This window comes from Oncorhynchus masou, chromosome 24 (genome assembly GCF_036934945.1).
Source record: "Oncorhynchus masou masou isolate Uvic2021 chromosome 24, UVic_Omas_1.1, whole genome shotgun sequence".
Taxonomy (NCBI): Eukaryota; Metazoa; Chordata; class Actinopteri; order Salmoniformes; family Salmonidae; genus Oncorhynchus; species Oncorhynchus masou.
The window spans coordinates 33894482-33910829 of record NC_088235.1 but is presented as its reverse complement, the minus strand read 5'-3'; the positions used below and the strand labels follow the sequence as shown (position 1 = coordinate 33910829).

At 43.9% G+C, this 16348-nt stretch overlaps 1 protein-coding gene across 2 annotated transcripts in view; it reads right to left on the bottom strand.

The window, feature by feature from the left end:
* LOC135512074 (serine/threonine-protein kinase LMTK1-like) overlaps positions 1–12790 on the bottom strand; it is a 91476-nt gene extending 78686 nt beyond the window's left edge. For both annotated transcript variants that reach the window (XM_064933710.1, XM_064933711.1), the window contains exons 1-2: positions 12479–12790; positions 12189–12325 (exon numbers count right to left, since the gene is read on the bottom strand). In XM_064933710.1, the coding sequence (XP_064789782.1) occupies positions 12189–12282 (94 nt within the window). In that variant the 5' untranslated portion in view covers positions 12283–12325; positions 12479–12790. The remainder of the gene's footprint in view (positions 1–12188; positions 12326–12478) is intronic.
* Between the last annotated feature and the right edge of the window lie 3558 nt (positions 12791–16348).

Genomic DNA, 16348 nt, shown 5'->3' with positions numbered 1-16348 from the left:
AACCAAATGTGCTATTGTGTGGGGTGTTTTCACATTATTTGTAACTTATTTTGTACGTAATGTTTCTGCCACCATATCTTACGGGGAAAAAAGAGACTCTGGATACCAGGACAGCGATCATTCACCTCGGATAAGACAAAGATTTTTTCTTCAATAAGGCAAGACGCACAGGATGTACTTCAGACACCAGACAAGGCCAAAATCCCCATCATTGGCACGAGAAAGAGAAGCAGGTACAGAGGACACAAAGCGGGGTGCCTCGTAAGAATCCGCTGACGGCAAGTGGGAAAGCTGTCGTAACGTCAGTATTAATTGCCAATGTACAATCTTTGGACAATAAATTAGACGAGGTATGATTACGGACATCCTACCAACGGGACATCAGAAACTGTAACATCTAATGTTTCACGGAATCGTGGCTGAATGATGACATGGATATTCAGCTAGCGGGATATATGCTGCACCGGCTAGATAGAACAGCACACTCCGTGTCTTTGGGGGAGGTCTGTGCATATTTGTAAACAACAGCTGGTGCACGAAATCTACGGAATTCTCTAGATTTTTCTCACCTGAAGTAGAGTATCTTATGATAAGCTGTAGACCACACTATTTGCCAAGAGAGTTTCCATCTTTACATTTTGTGCTGTTTATTTACCACCACAGACAGATGCTGGCACTAAGACCGCACTCAGTCAGCTGTATAAGGAAATAAACAAACAGGAAACCACTCACCCAGAGGTGGCGCTCCAAGTGGCCGGAGACTTTAATGCAGGGAACCTGAAATCAGTTCTACCTAATTTATATTGACATGTTAAATGTGCAACCAGAGGGAAAAACATTCTATATCACCTGTACTCCACACACAGAAATATGTACAAAGCTCTCCCTCGCCCTCCGTTTGGTAAATCTGACCACAATTCTATCCTCCTGATTCCTGCTTACAAGCAAAAATAAAAAGCAGGAAGCACCAGTGACTCGGTCTATAAATAAGTGGTCAGACGAAGTAGATGCTAAACTACAGGACTGTTTTGCTAGCACAGACTGGAACATGTTCCGGGATTCTTCCGATGGCATTGAGGAGTACACCACATCATCAGTCACTGGCTTCATCATTAAGTGCATCAACGAGGTCATCCCCACAGTGACTGTACGTACATACCCCAACCAGAAGCCATGGATTACAGGCAACATTTGCACTGAGCTAAAGGGCAGAGCTACCATTTAAGGTGCGGGACTCTAACCCTGGAGCATATAAGAAATCCTGCTATGCCCTCCGACGAATCACCAAACAGGCAAAGCGCCAATACAGGGCTAAGATTGAATCATACGACACCGGCTCCGACTCTCGTCTTATGTGGCAGGGATTGCAAACTATTACAGACTACAAAGGGAAGCACAGCCACGAGCTGCACAGTGACTCGAGCCTACCAGACGAGCTCTATCACTTCTATGCTCGCTTTGAGGCAAGCAACACTGAGGCATACATGAGAGCATCAGCTGTTCCGGGCGACTGTGTGATCACGCTGTCCGTAGCTGATGTGAGTAAGACCATTAAAACAGGTCAACATTCACAAGGCAGCAGGATCAGACAGATTACCAGGACGTGTGCTCTAGGCATGTGCTTACCAACTGGCAGGTGTCTTCACTGACATTTTCAACATGTCCCTGATTGAGTCTGTAATACCAACATGTTTCAAGCAGACCACCATAGTCCATGAGCCCAAGAACACTAAGGCAACCTGCCTAAATGACTACAGACACGTAGCACTCACGTCTGCAGCCATGAAGTGCTTTGAAAGGCTGCTCATGACTCACATTTAACACGTTATCCCAGAAAACCTAGACCCACTATAATTTGCATACAGCCCAAACATATCCACAGATGATGCGATCTCTCTTGCACTCCACACTGCCCTTTCCCACCTGCACAAAAGGAACACTGACATGAGAATGCTATTCATTGACTACAGCTCAGCGTTCAACACTAGAGGTCGACCGATTAATCGGAATGACCGATTAATTAGGGCTGATTTCAAGTTTTCATAACAATCGAAAATCGGTATTTTTGGACACCGATTTGGCCGATTTTCTTATTTTTTTTACACCTTTAATTTAACTAGGCAAGTCAGTTAAGAACACATTCTTACTTTCAATGACGGCCTAGAAACGGTTGGTTAACTGCCTTGTTCAGGGGCAGAACAACAGATTTTTACCTTGTCAGCTCGGGATTCAATATTGCAACCTTACGGTTAACTAGTCCAACGCTCTAACCACCTGCCTCTCATTGCACTCCATGAGGAGCCTGCCTGTTACGCGAATGCAGTAAGAAGCCAAGGTAAGTTGCTAGCTAGCATTAAACTTATCTTATAAAAAACAATCAATCGATCATAATCACTAGTTAACTACACATGGTTGATGATATTACTAATTTATCTAGCGTGTCCTGCGTTGCATATAATCGATGCAGTGCGCATTCGCGAAAAAGGACTGTCGTTGCTCCAACGTGTACTTAACCATTAACATCAATGCCTTTCTTAAAATCAATACACAAGTATATATTTTTAAACCTGCATATTTAGTTAATATTGCCTGCTAACATGAATTTCTTTTAACTAGGTAAATTGTGTCACTTCTCTTGCAACAGAGTCTGGGTATATGCAGCAGTTTGGGCTGCCTGGCTCGTTTCGAACTGTGTGAAGACTATTTCTTCCTAACAAAGACAGCCAACTTCGCCAAACGGGGGATGATTTAACAAAAGCGCATTTGTGAAAAAAGCACAATCGTTGCACGAATGTACCGAACCATAAACACCAATGCCTTTCTTAAAATCAATACACAGACGTACATATTTGTAAACCTGCATATTTAGCTAAAAGAAATCCAGGTTAGCTGGCAATATTAACCAGGTGAATTTGTGTCACTTCTCTTGCGTTCATTGAACGCAGAGTCAGGGTATATGCAACAGTTTGGGCCGCCTGGCTCGTTGCGAACTATTTTGCCACAATTTTACGCAATTATGACATAACATTGAAGGTTGTAGAATGTAACAGCAATATTTAGACTTAGGGATGCCACGCGTTAATGGCATATTAATGTGTTATTATGTTATAATTAAGTCTATGATTTGATATTTGATAGAGCAGTCTGACTGAGCGGTGGTAGGCAGCAGCAGGCTCGTAAGCATTCATTCAAACAGCACTTTTGTGCATTTTGCCAGCAGCTCTTTGCTGTGCTTCAAGCATTGAGCTGTTTATGACTTCAAGCCTATCAACTCCCGAGATTAGGCTGGTGTAACCGATGTGAAATGACTAGCTAGTTAGCGGGGTGCGCGCTAAATGCGTTTCAAACGTCACTCGCTCTGAGACTTGGAGTAGTTGTTCTCCTTGCTCTGCAAGGGCCGTGGATTTTGTGGAGCGATGGGTAACGATGCTTCGAGGTTGGCTGTTGTCGATGTGTTCCTGGTTCGAGCCCAGGTAGGGGTGAGGAGAAGGACGGAAGCTATACTGTAACACTGGCAATACTAAAGTGGCTATAAGAACATCCAATAGTCAAAGGAATATGAAATACAAATGGTATAGAGAGAAATAGTCCTATAAATACTATATTAACTACTACGTAAAACCTCTTACCTTGGAGTATTGAAGTCTCATGTTAAAAGGAACCACCAGCTTTCATATGTTCTCATGTTCTGGGCAAGGAACTTAAGTTAAACATTAGCTTTTTTACATGGCACATATTGCACTTTTACTTTCTTCTCCAACACTTTGTTTTTGCATTATTGAAACCAAATTGAACATGTTTCATTATTTATTGGAGGCTAAATTGATTTTTTTGATGTATTATAAGAAAGTTCAAATAAGTGTTCATTCAGTATTGTTGTAATTGTCATTATTACAAATACATTTTAATAGGTATCGGCTTTTTTTGGTCCTCCAATAATCAGTATAGGCGTTGAAAAATCATAATTGGTCGACCTGTATTCTAAACCATAGTGCCCACAAAGCTCATCACTAAACTAAGGATCCTGGGACTAAACACCTCCTTCTGCAACTGGATCCTAGACTTCCTGACGACACATCCGCCACACTGATCCTCAACACTGGAGCCCCTGAGGGGTGCGTGCTTAGTCCCATCCTGTACTCCCTGTTCACCCACGACTGTGTGGCCAGGCACGACTCTAACACCATCATTAAGTTTGCAGACGACACAACAGTGGTAGGCCTGATCACCGACAACAACGAGACAGCCTATCGGGAGGAGGTCAAAGACTTGGCCGGGTGATGCCAGAATAACAAACTATCCCTCAATGTAATCAGGACAAAGGAGATGATTGTGGACTACAGGAAAAGGAGGAGTGAGCATGCCCCCATTCTCATCGACGGGGCTATAGTGGAGCAGGTTCAAGTTCCTTGGTGTCCACATCACTAGAATGGTCCAACAAACTAGAATGGTCCAAACACACCAAGACAGTCGTGAAGAGTGCACAACAAAGCATATTCCACCTCAGGAAACTAAAAATATGTGGCATGGGTCCTCAGATCCTCCAAAGGTTCTACAGCTGCAACATCATGAGCATGCTGACTGGTTGCAACACTGCCTGGTACGGCAACTGCTCAGCCTCCGACCGCAGGGCACTGCAAAGGGTAGTGTGTACGGCCCAGTACATCACTGGGGCTAAGCTGCCTGCCATCCAGGACCTCTATACCAGGCGGTGTCAGAGTAATTACATCGCTACTGTATACAGCCTCTCTACTGTTACTTTTCACTGTATTTTTACTGTTGTTTTTTATTTCTTTAATTATCTATTGTTCATCTAATACCTATTTGTTACTTAAAAATTCCACTGTTGGTAAGGGCCTTTAAATAATAGGCATTTCACTGTAAGGTCTACACCTGTTGCATTCGGCGCACGTGACAAATACACTTTGATTTCATTTGATTTCATTTGGAGGGCTAGAGAATGGAGCACATCATTCTTTCATTAGCCCTCTGCGATTACCAGACGAGGGAGTAAGGGAAGGGGCTGAATTCAATAAACAAACTAAGATAGTGAAATAGAGAGTTCCGCAATTCATAACAATTCAATACGCTCGACCTCATCTTTACTAGATGCTGTTCTTCCACTAACCTCATTGCAACTCCCCTCCAAGTCTCCGACCACTACCTTGTATCCTTTTCCCTCTCGCTCTCATCCAACACTTCCCACACTGCCCCTACTCGGACGGTATCGCGCCGTCCCAACCTTCGCTCTCTCTCCCCCGCTACTCTCTCCTCTTCCATCCTATCATCTCTTCCCTCTGCTCATACCTTCTCCAACCTATCTCCTGATTCTGCCTCCTCAACCCTCCTCTCTTCCCTTTCTGCATCCTTTGACTCTCTATGTCCCCTATCCTCCAGGCCGGCTCGGTCCTCCCCTCCCGCTCCGTGGCTCGACGACTCATTGCGAGCTCACAGAACAGGGCTCCGGGCAGCCGAGCGGAAATGGAGGAAAACTCGCCTCCCTGCGGACCTGGCATCCTTTCACTCCCTCCTCTCTACATTTTCCTCCTCTGTCTCTGCTGCTAAAGCCACTTTCTACCACTCTAAATTCCAAGCATCTGCCTCTAACCCTAGGAAGCTCTTTGCCACCTTCTCCTCCCTCCTGAATCCTCCTCCCCCCCCCTCCTCCCTCTCTGCAGATGACTTCGTCAACCATTTTGAAAAGAAGGTCGACGACATCCGATCCTCGTTTGCTAAGTCAAACGACACCGCTGGTTCTGCTCACACTGCCCTACCCTGTGCTCTGACCTCTTTCTCCCCTCTCTCTCCAGATGAAATCTCGCTTCTTGTGACGGCCGGCCGCCCAACAACCTGCCCGCTTGACCCTATCCCCTCCTCTCTTCTCCAGACCATTTCCGGAGACCTTCTCCCTTACCTCACCTCGCTCATCAACTCATCCCTGACCGCTGGCTACGTCCCTTCCGTCTTCAAGAGAGCGAGAGTCGCACCCCTTCTGAAAAAACCTACACTCGATCCCTCCGATGTCAACAACTACAGACCAGTATCCCTTCTTTCTTTTCTCTCCAAAACTCTTGAACGTGCCGTCCTTGGCCAGCTCTCCCGCTATCTCTCTCAGAATGACCTTCTTGATCCTAATCAGTCAGGTTTCAAGACTAGTCATTCAACTGAGACTGCTCTTCTCTGTATCACGGAGGCGCTCCGCACTGCTAAAGCTAACTCTCTCTCCTCTGCTCTCATCCTTCTAGACCTATCGGCTGCCTTCGATACTGTGAACCATCAGATCCTCCTCTCCACCCTCTCCGAGTTGGGCATCTCCGGCGCGGCCCACGCTTGGATTGCGTCCTACCTGACAGGTCGCTCCTACCAGGTGGCGTGGCGAGAATCTGTCTCCTCGCCACGCGCTCTCACCACTGGCGTCCCCCAGGGCTCTGTTCTAGGCCCTCTCCTATTCTCGCTATACACCAAGTCACTTGGCTCTGTCATAACCTCACATGGTCTCTCCTATCATTGCTATGCAGACGACACACAATTAATCTTCTCCTTTCCCCTTCTGATGACCAGGTGGCGAATCGCATCTCTGCATGTCTGGCAGACATATCAGTGTGGATGACGGATCACCACCTCAAGCTGAACCTCGGCAAGACGGAGCTGCTCTTCCTCCCGGGGAAGGACTGCCCATTCCATGATCTCGCCATCACGGTTGACAACTCCATTGTGTCCTCCTCTCAGAGCGCTAAGAACCTTGGCGTGATCCTGGACAACACCCTGTCGTTCTCAACTAACATCAAGGCGGTGGCCCGTTCCTGTAGGTTCATGCTCTACAACATCCGCAGAGTACGACCCTGCCTCACACAGGAAGTGGCGCAGGTCCTAATCCAGGCACTTGTCATCTCCCGTCTGGATTACTGCAACTCGCTGTTGGCTGGGCTCCCTGCCTGTGCCATTAAACCCCTACAACTCATCCAGAACGCCGCAGCCCGTCTGGTGTTCAACCTTCCCAAGTTCTCTCACGTCACCCCGCTCCTCCGCTCTCTCCACTGGCTTCCAGTTGAAGCTCGCATCCGCTACAAGACCATGGTGCTTGCCTACGGAGCTGTGAGGGGAACGGCACCGCAGTACCTCCAGGCTCTGATCAGGCCCTACGCCCAAACAAGGGCACTGCGTTCATCCACCTCTGGCCTGCTCGCCTCCCTACCACTGAGGAAGTACAGTTCCCGCTCAGCCCAGTCAAAACTGTTCGCTGCTCTGGCCCCCCAATGGTGGAACAAACTCCCTCACGACGCCAGGACAGCGGAGTCAATCACCACCTTCCGGAGACACCTGAAACCCCACCTCTTCAAGGAATACCTAGGATAGGATAAAGTAATCCTTCTCACCCCCCTTAAATGATTTAGATGCACTATTGTAAAGTGGCTGTTCCACTGGATGTCAGAAGGTGAATTCACCAATTTGTAAGTCGCTCTGGATAAGAGCGTCTGCTAAATGACTTAAATGTAAATGATAACTGCATATGGAGGAGAGAATTAAATAATGTACTGTCCAAAACAGCTGAAACTTATTTTCACTTATTGTCATTTATTTTCAGATCTCCAGAGAAAGATGGCCAATATAGGCTACTGTACTTTGTGAGCTATTGAAATTAAATCCATCAGGAGAACCACAGAACTGTATACTGCACATCAGACAGGCAACAAGACAAATAACGACAGAACAGGCTAACTAGCACCCCCTGCTAACATTATTGTCCACAGCTGAACATCCATGAACCAAATTAATTCACATGTAATCAACAAAGCCACAGCCACTTGGAATTGTGAGCTCCAAGAAGAAGCAAATTTTCTTGAAAAGGCTCAACAACAGAGACTCTGGACTCTGGGTTCGCGCCCAGGCTCTGTCGTAACCGGCCGCGACCGGGAGGTCCGTGGGGCGACGCACAATTGGCATAGCGTTAGGGAGGGTTTAGCCGGTAGGGATATCCTTGTCTGATCGCGCACCAGCGACTCCTTTGGCGGGCCGGGCGCAGTGCACGCTAACCAAGGTTGCCAGGTGCACAGTGTTTCCTCCGACACATTGGTGCGGCTGGCTTCCGGGTTGGATGCGCGCTGTGTTAAGAAGCAGTGCAGCTTGGTTGGGTTGTGGATCGGAGGACGCATGACTTTCAACCTTCGTCTCTCCCGAGCCCGTACGAGAGTTGTAGCGATGAGACAAGATAGTAGCTCTAAACAATTTTATACCACGGAATTGGGGAGAAAAAGGGGGTGAAATTCACACAAAAAAACACACAAACACAAAAAAAAGTCTCAACAAATCTGATCTAACAAAGTGAATATTTGTCAAATCCATCATAATGTATGTGTTGTAACAGGCCCACAATGTAGTTACTTCAGTCTGCATACAGAAATTGGTGGTGGTAGTGAAAGTCATTTTTAACTGTGATACAGTTGATTGGTGACGATGACATGAACATTTATTTTTATTTTTTTACCTTTATTTAACCAGGCAAGTCAGTTAAGAACAAATTCTTATTTTCAATGACGGCCTAGGAACAGTGGGTTAACTGCCTGTTCAGGGGCAGAACGACAGATTTGCACCTTGTCAGCTCGGGGGTTTTAACTTGCAACCTTCCGGTTACTAGTCCAACGCTCTAACCACTAGGCTACCCTTCCCCCAACATGTGTTGGGGTTGACATCCATACCAGCATTATACTCAGAGTTTTAATTCAACATAGTGTGAAAAACACATATAAACTATAGCCTAAATGTAGGCTAATTTTGCTGGGGGGCAATGAGGAAATTTGTGATCTTTCCCCAGCAACAATTTCCCACACGTGTTTCCATGACAATCCCATTGTTTTGGTCGAATTCGATCAATCCATACCCCGAGTCGAAAACTCTAACAAAAACCAATCAGTCCTTTAATTTACAGTATTAAATAACACTAATATGTGAGAACAATATCTTTAAGAATAAATATTTGAAATTTTCCATTATAAAAAAATATCATTGTGGAAATCTGTAGCTCAAGTCGACTACAAAATCCGCAATGCAATGCTCTCTCTATGGGCTGGCTGGCTGGCTAGCAAGCTAGGTAGCATGCAAACAAAGCTACACACAATAATACCAAAAACAATATCAGTATGTAAAGTAGCTACAGTTGAAGTCGGAAGTTCACATACACTTAGGTTGGAGTCAATAAAACTCGTTTTTCAACAACTCCACAAATTTCTTGTTTTAACAAACTATAATTTTGGCAAGTCGGTTAGGACATCTACTTTGTGCATGACACAAGTCATTTTTCCAACAATTGTTTAAAGACAGTTTATTTCACTTATAATTCACTATATCACAATTCCAGTGGGTCAGAAGTTTAGATACACTAAGTTGACTGTGCCTTTAAACAGCTTGGAAAATTCCAGAAAAGTCTGTCATGGCTTTAGAAACTTCTGAAAGGCTAATTGACATCATTTGAGTCAGTTGGAGGTGGACCTGTGGATGTATTTCAAGGCCTACCTTCAAACTCAGTGCCTCTTTGATTGACATCATGGGGAAAGAAGAAGAACACATTGCCAACCGTGAAGCACAGGGCTGGCAGCATCATGTTGTGGGGGTGCTTTGCTGCAGGAGGGACTGGTGCACTTCACAAGACAGATGACATCATGAGGGAGGAAAATTATGTGGATATATTGAAGCAACATCTCAAGACATCAGTCAGGAAGTTAAAGCTTGGTCGCAAATGGGTCTTCCAAATGGACAATGACCAAGCATACTTCCAAAGTTGTGGCAAAATGGCCTAAGAACAACAAAGTCGAGGTATTAGAGTGGCCATCACAAAGCCCTGACCTCCATCCTATAGAAGATTTGTGGGCAGAACTGACAAAGCGTGTGCGGGCAAGGAGGCCTACAAACCTGACTCCGTCATACCAGCTCTGTCAGGAGGAATAGGCCAAACTTTACCCAACTTATTGTGGGAAGCTTCTGGAAGGCTCCCCGAAACGTTTGACCCAAGTTAAACAATGTAAAGGCAATGCTACCAAATACTAATTGAGTGTATGTAAACTTCTGACCCACTGGGATGAAAGAAATAAACGCTGAAATAATTCATTCTCTCTACTAATTATTCTGACATTTCGCATTCTTAAAATAATGTGGTGATCCTAACTGGCCTAAGACAGGGAATTTTTACTAGGATTAAACGTCAGGAATTGTGAAAAACTGAGTTTAAATGTATTTGGCTAAGGTGTATGTAAACTTCTGACTTCAACAGTATTTAGCTGTGAAATCACCCAAACAAACTGCATTATCAATTTTGGAGTATACAAGCTCACCCTGTTCAAGCTCACCCTGTTCAACCTGCAGATCAATGTGCCTCACAGAGTGGAGTCTGACATTCGCAGCTGCAGATATACTTTTGAGGAGATGGGAAACATTGCCCATGCTATGTCAATGGGCCGTGCAGTGCATTCTGGGCGATTCTTGGACAATGAGCTCTCCTTCAGTGAATGGGAGTCTATTGGGCGCGAGCTCGAAAACCCAACATTAGCACGAATTTGGTCAACAAGAAGTACAACATTACAAATATTTTCAGAGATGTGAGATGATTAACTTGCTATCTGTACTATCGTATAGCTTTTGAATCGTGACATTATGTACTTTAGAGAAAAATTGGCATGTTTTGACATACACTGACTTTGAGAAGGGATTGCATGATGATTTGCTTAGCAACCATGTGATGCAGCATGACCGCGTGAATACGATTGGTCGACAGTCTGCTGGGTGGGGCGTTATATGTTCCTTCATTCATTGGATTCCTATCTCCTTTCTATAATATCTCTGGCAACGGCACCATACAATGCACCCTGGACTAAAGAGGCTGACAAATAGGAAGAATGTGCAAGGACCTCTGTTAAATTGCACATTCCTCGAGGTAGGAATATCGCAAAAATATGATCAACGGCTCATTCGAGAGAAGACATCCTCCCGAGTTATGACATCGGCCAGTATTAAAATCTGACATGTATGAAAGACATGTTCGAGATCTAAAATTCATATTCCTATTAACTTCCAGTGTAGTGAGAGAGACTTTAGCACAGTGCTACGTAATACAAGCCAGATGTCTGTCTGCTCGAACGCCAATAACTCAGATACACATGAAAACATGAAATGACCCAGGGAATTGATAGAACATCACTCAGATATGAACAAAAACAATATAACATTCCAAATTGGTGAACCTTCCCTTTAAATTCGAGTATGCATTCCATTGACCCCTTTACCGCATCTAGTTATGGGAAGAAACTCACTGGAGCCGTACCAACAGCAGCACTTCCTTCCTGTCTACAGTCCTGCAGGTACCAAGCATTCACTTGTCTCTCGTGACACTTTCATGATTCAAGATCATTTGGTTCTGGGTGGTGAGACTTTCTTGAACTTAAATACATTTACAGGTGAATCCGTATAAGAGTGCAATCTACGGTGTTGTCATTCATTCATTCTTTTAAACTCCTGATTATACCTCTTTCTGATCTGACTGGATCTACAGACAGTACATCCTCCAATATGCTTCTTCCAGAAAATCCCTCTGTAGGCTACCTTCCCTTTCACCTTCATCTCCTACCTCTAATGCTTTAACCTAGCAGGGTAGTCGAAAGGTTGAACGGGATAAATTAATGGCTTTTAGGAGTGCCCAGGCCAGCCAGTACTTTGCAGAAGGTTAAAAGATGAATACTATGAGATATTAGGCTACTGTCACAGTTGAATGGCCAATCCTACTAAGTAGGTTCACCCACAGGTGTAATGGAAGGCTCTCTCTCTCTCTCTCTCTCTCTCTCTCTCTCTCTCTCTCTCTCTCTCTCTCTCTCTCTCTCTCTCTCTCTCTCTCTCTCTCTCTCTCTCTCTCTCTCTCTCTCTCTCTCTCTCTCTCTCTCTCTCTCTCTCTCTCTCTCTCTCTCTCTCTCTCTCTCACACACACACACACACACACACACGACTGTCAGTCGGCCACCTTTATAATTGAACAGCTCCAATGTATTTAGCCTACGAATGCATGCATTTGTGGATCTGACAGTGGTAAATGTAATAAACATGATGACACGATTATCTTTCTGAGCTAGACAAACATTACTTACAAAGACACTTGGTTTTCTAATTCTATCAAGCAATGGGATGTCGGCATTTCAGTCAGAACTCACCTAAATTGAAATGGGAACTGAGGGCAAACCCGGGGACGAAGAATGATGAAGACATGATGACCATCAGCAGAATCGCCAACATCTTCCTCGCCATGGGGGAGTTACTGGTGTTGCAGAGACACTATTGCAGGTAGCTTCTAATCAAAGAAATGGTAGAGAGAAAAGCTCCATATTTTGCCAGGCATAAAATAACAATCGGATTTAGAAGCAGATGTTGACAGAATGCCCCCCCCCCTCCCCTCCCTTTACAGATGTTGACAGAATGAATCAGCCTCTCCAGTGCAATTTACCGTTTTCCTATTGCCGTCCAATTGTGGAAAATGTGCAGAGATTGTCGCTGCAAAGTGCCACCGCCACAGTGAGTGCGGTTACCAGATACCGCACAGTATTTAAATTGATGCTATTCCCTGTGGTCTCTGCTGCTGCAGCAAACCGCGAACAGGTCCAGTGTATCATCCCATTTATAGATTAACTCGTCCGAATGCGATGTCCTTTGATGATGATATCAACAACAATGGCTCAACTATGAATCAATCACGCATTCGCCTTTAAGTAATACCAGCTTCTCATAGCTGTTGCACTAATAGCGCGAGCACAGAGCGGGAGATGTCGGTGTGCTGACAGCGAGAGCGCCATCTTGCTTGCTAATGTTGCGTTCCCAAGTATAATTTCTGACTGAGCTGGTGTTTCGCTCTGCTCCAGAGACTGCAGGGGAGGGGGTTTTGCTGGGCCACTATAGCCTATTTGCGGGTGAGCAATTGAGCAAAATCAGTTTATCACGATGAACCAGAGTTATGCTTTAATATCTCACTAATCAAAATGAGTTAGGGTTTTGAGTAGCCTGCCCTGGCTATAACTGTCACAATTCATATTGTTGATCTTAACTCATCAGTGGCGATTTTAGCATGTACATCTTGATGGGTCAAAAAAAATACATGTTTTAGATTCATGCCAGCAAAGCCACAACACAACACTAAACAATACATTAATTGCACTATAACAGTGACAAACGGTGCCCAAACTGTTAGGGCCTAGATAAAGCTGTCACAAAAGAAGAGCTTTCTTTTAAGCACATGGAGTGAATCTTACCACTGCTAAACGTAGCCATCAGGAGAGCCCTGTCTGGCAGCGAAACAGGTCATTCAGCCTCTTACTGCCTTTAAAAAAAATATAGTTGAAATGGCTGACTTGCTTAAACAAATGAGGTATCTGCTGACTATTGAGATGTACAAATTATGGCATCAGGGGACGACGAGCAGATAAGAGGCAATCCGTAATTTCAATTAAGACATGAATGACCCAGCTAGGGCATAATCAATATAACTATTTGCTCAGCACTTTTGAAATGTAAGGCAACAGAATTCCGAACATGGGCCATCCTTACAGGATTCTCCTTGTATACCAAGTCAAAACCAAATCAAATGTATTTATATAGCCCTTCGTACATCAGCTGATATCTCAAAGTGCTGTACAGAAACCCAGCCTAAAACCCCAAACAGCAAGCACATGAACATTTGAACATCTTGGCCATGTTCTGTTATAATATCCATCCGGCACAGCCAGAAAAGGACTGGCCACCCCTCATAGCCTGGTTCCTCTCTTGGTTTCTTCCTAGGTTTTGGCCTTTCTAGGGAGTTTTTCCTAGCCACCGTGCTTCTACACCTGCATACACCTGAGATATCAGCTGATGTACGAAGGGCTATATAAATACATTTGATTTGATTTAAGCAGACAATGAAAGCTCTTACAATATTCAATAATTTCATTTCTCTGAAACGGGCTATAGGCTACATGTGCACCAAGTCGGAACAGTAGGCAAGTTATGAGGGTGAAAGGGACCAAATTATTAGGGTGAGGCACATGGGCTGCTATACACTTACATAGTCTACTCTTAGTCTACTTTTAGACTCTTAGTCACTTAGTTTGCCCTTAGATTTGGCTGTGAAGTAGTGTCCCCATGAGTGACAGAACACTGAGCCAATCATGGCACAATTAGAGAGCATTACTCAATCACGGTGCAACTAGAGATCATTACCAATCACTACGCTCCATATTTTTTCACTGGCTGCCCAAACCACCACAGAAAGCACTGAGCTAGGCTGAAACTCCTGCATTTTGGAGCTGCTTTACTCAAGAAAGCAAAAAAATTGACCATATTTGTATGCAGCTTTATTAACTCAATGATTTTTTTATTTTTACATTGTTTGCAAACTGATATGTGACACATTAAATAACATGCAAAACAAGCATGAAAAAAATACTAGAATTTTATTACATATTTTTCTAAACAGGCGGGGGCTCTGCCCCACCTGCTCTGAATGATGGGTCGCCACTGCAAATCATGATGTGATTTAATTCATTTTCCTTAGTCTACATGTTATAACTTCTAACTTTACATTTAAATAAATTTAAAAAATAGGCTACTAAGTTGCACATCCTTGATGTTTCACATAATATTATTTTATTCTATAGATCCTAGTGTGCAATAGCAAATATTTCCCTGCATGTGTGGGTGCATGTTTCCTGTGCATGGGCCAGAAGGATGCAAAGTTGAAAAGTATTTATGGTTGACAATACGTATTTCTCGTGGAAAATACGTATTTCTGATGGAAAATACCTATTTTCAACATTGGCCAAAAGGTGTAGTGAGGAATTGATATGTCCCTCTCACATTGCATTCACTCAAAGCAGAAGCTATGGATCAACAGCACAATGCAGCAGCACCCATGAACACACAGAGAGATTGTGATGTAACAGCATAGAAAAGGCACAAGCCGTGGTTCTCTCTCTATGAGAGAGAGAGAGAGAGAGAGAGAGAGAGGGATATTCCAGCTAGAGGTTTGCAGTCAGTCAGCTCCCCCCTGGTCTCCTCACATGTCACAGTCCGTATGTTAAACCCAGAGAGAGGGATAAAAATGTCACAGGCTGTCAAAGAACATCTGTTTCCCATTCCATGGATGTAATTCCCTCTTTGTCACATTCTTTCCACCATATGTGAACACACGGTGCCTCGTTAAAATCTACACACCCCTTGCACATTCTTCACAGGTGGAATCTAAATTTTAAAAATGATTCAATAGTTTTTTTCATAGCGATATACAACCTACTCCACATTTGATAGAAGCTTATTCAAAATGATTCAAAGCTGTAATGGCTGCCAAAGTTGCTTCCACCAAGTATTGACTCTGGGGTGTGAAGACATACGTAATCAATACGTATGTCTTCAAATTAATATTAATAAGGAACATTTTCTAAATGTTTTTGAGTTAATATCGAAAACCCTATACCCACAAACGTTTCACATTAGTGTTTCACATCAGTGTGTTTTTTCATCAGAAATGATTGCTTATGGGCACCTTCATGTGTGTGTAAAATATGACTGTTCTCAGATTTCATTCATAGATTTCTGATGTGTAGGAACATTTTTGTTTAAATGGCACAAAAAAACTCCATTGTTTAGCTTGAATGGAATGTTAATATCCTGTATATTTGACTGTGATATGTGGTTGTCTCAACTAGCTATTTTACAATGAATACACTTACTGGAAGTTGCTCTTACTGGAAACCCATGCAAAAAAACAGATATCGCTAGCTTAAACTGACATTTTGATGGGGATTTTGTAAAGCAGGCCCAAACCATGATGCTGCCACCACCATGTTTGACAGTGGGGATGGTGTGTTCAGGGTTATGGGCTGTGTTGCTTTTACGCCAAACATAACGTTTTGCATTGTTGCCAAAAAGTTCAATTTTGGTTTCATCTGACCAGAGCACCTTCTTCCACATGTTTGGTGTGTCTCCCAGGTGGCTTGTGGCAAACTTTAAACAACACTTTTAATGGATATCTTTAAGAAATGGCTTTCTTCTTGCCACTCTTCCATAAAGGCCAGATTTGTGCAATATACGACTGATTGTTGTCCTATGGACAGAGTCTCCCACCTCAGCTGTAGATCTCTGCAGTTCATACAGAGTGATCATGGGCTTCTTGGCTGCATCTCTGATCAGTCTTCTCCTTGTATGAGCTGAAAGTTTAGAGGGACGGCCAGGTCTTGGTAGATTTGCAGTGGTCTGATACTCCTTCCATTTCAATATTATCGCTTGCACAGTGCTCCTTGGGATGTTTAAAGCTTGGGAAATCTTTTTGTATCCAAATCCGGCTTTA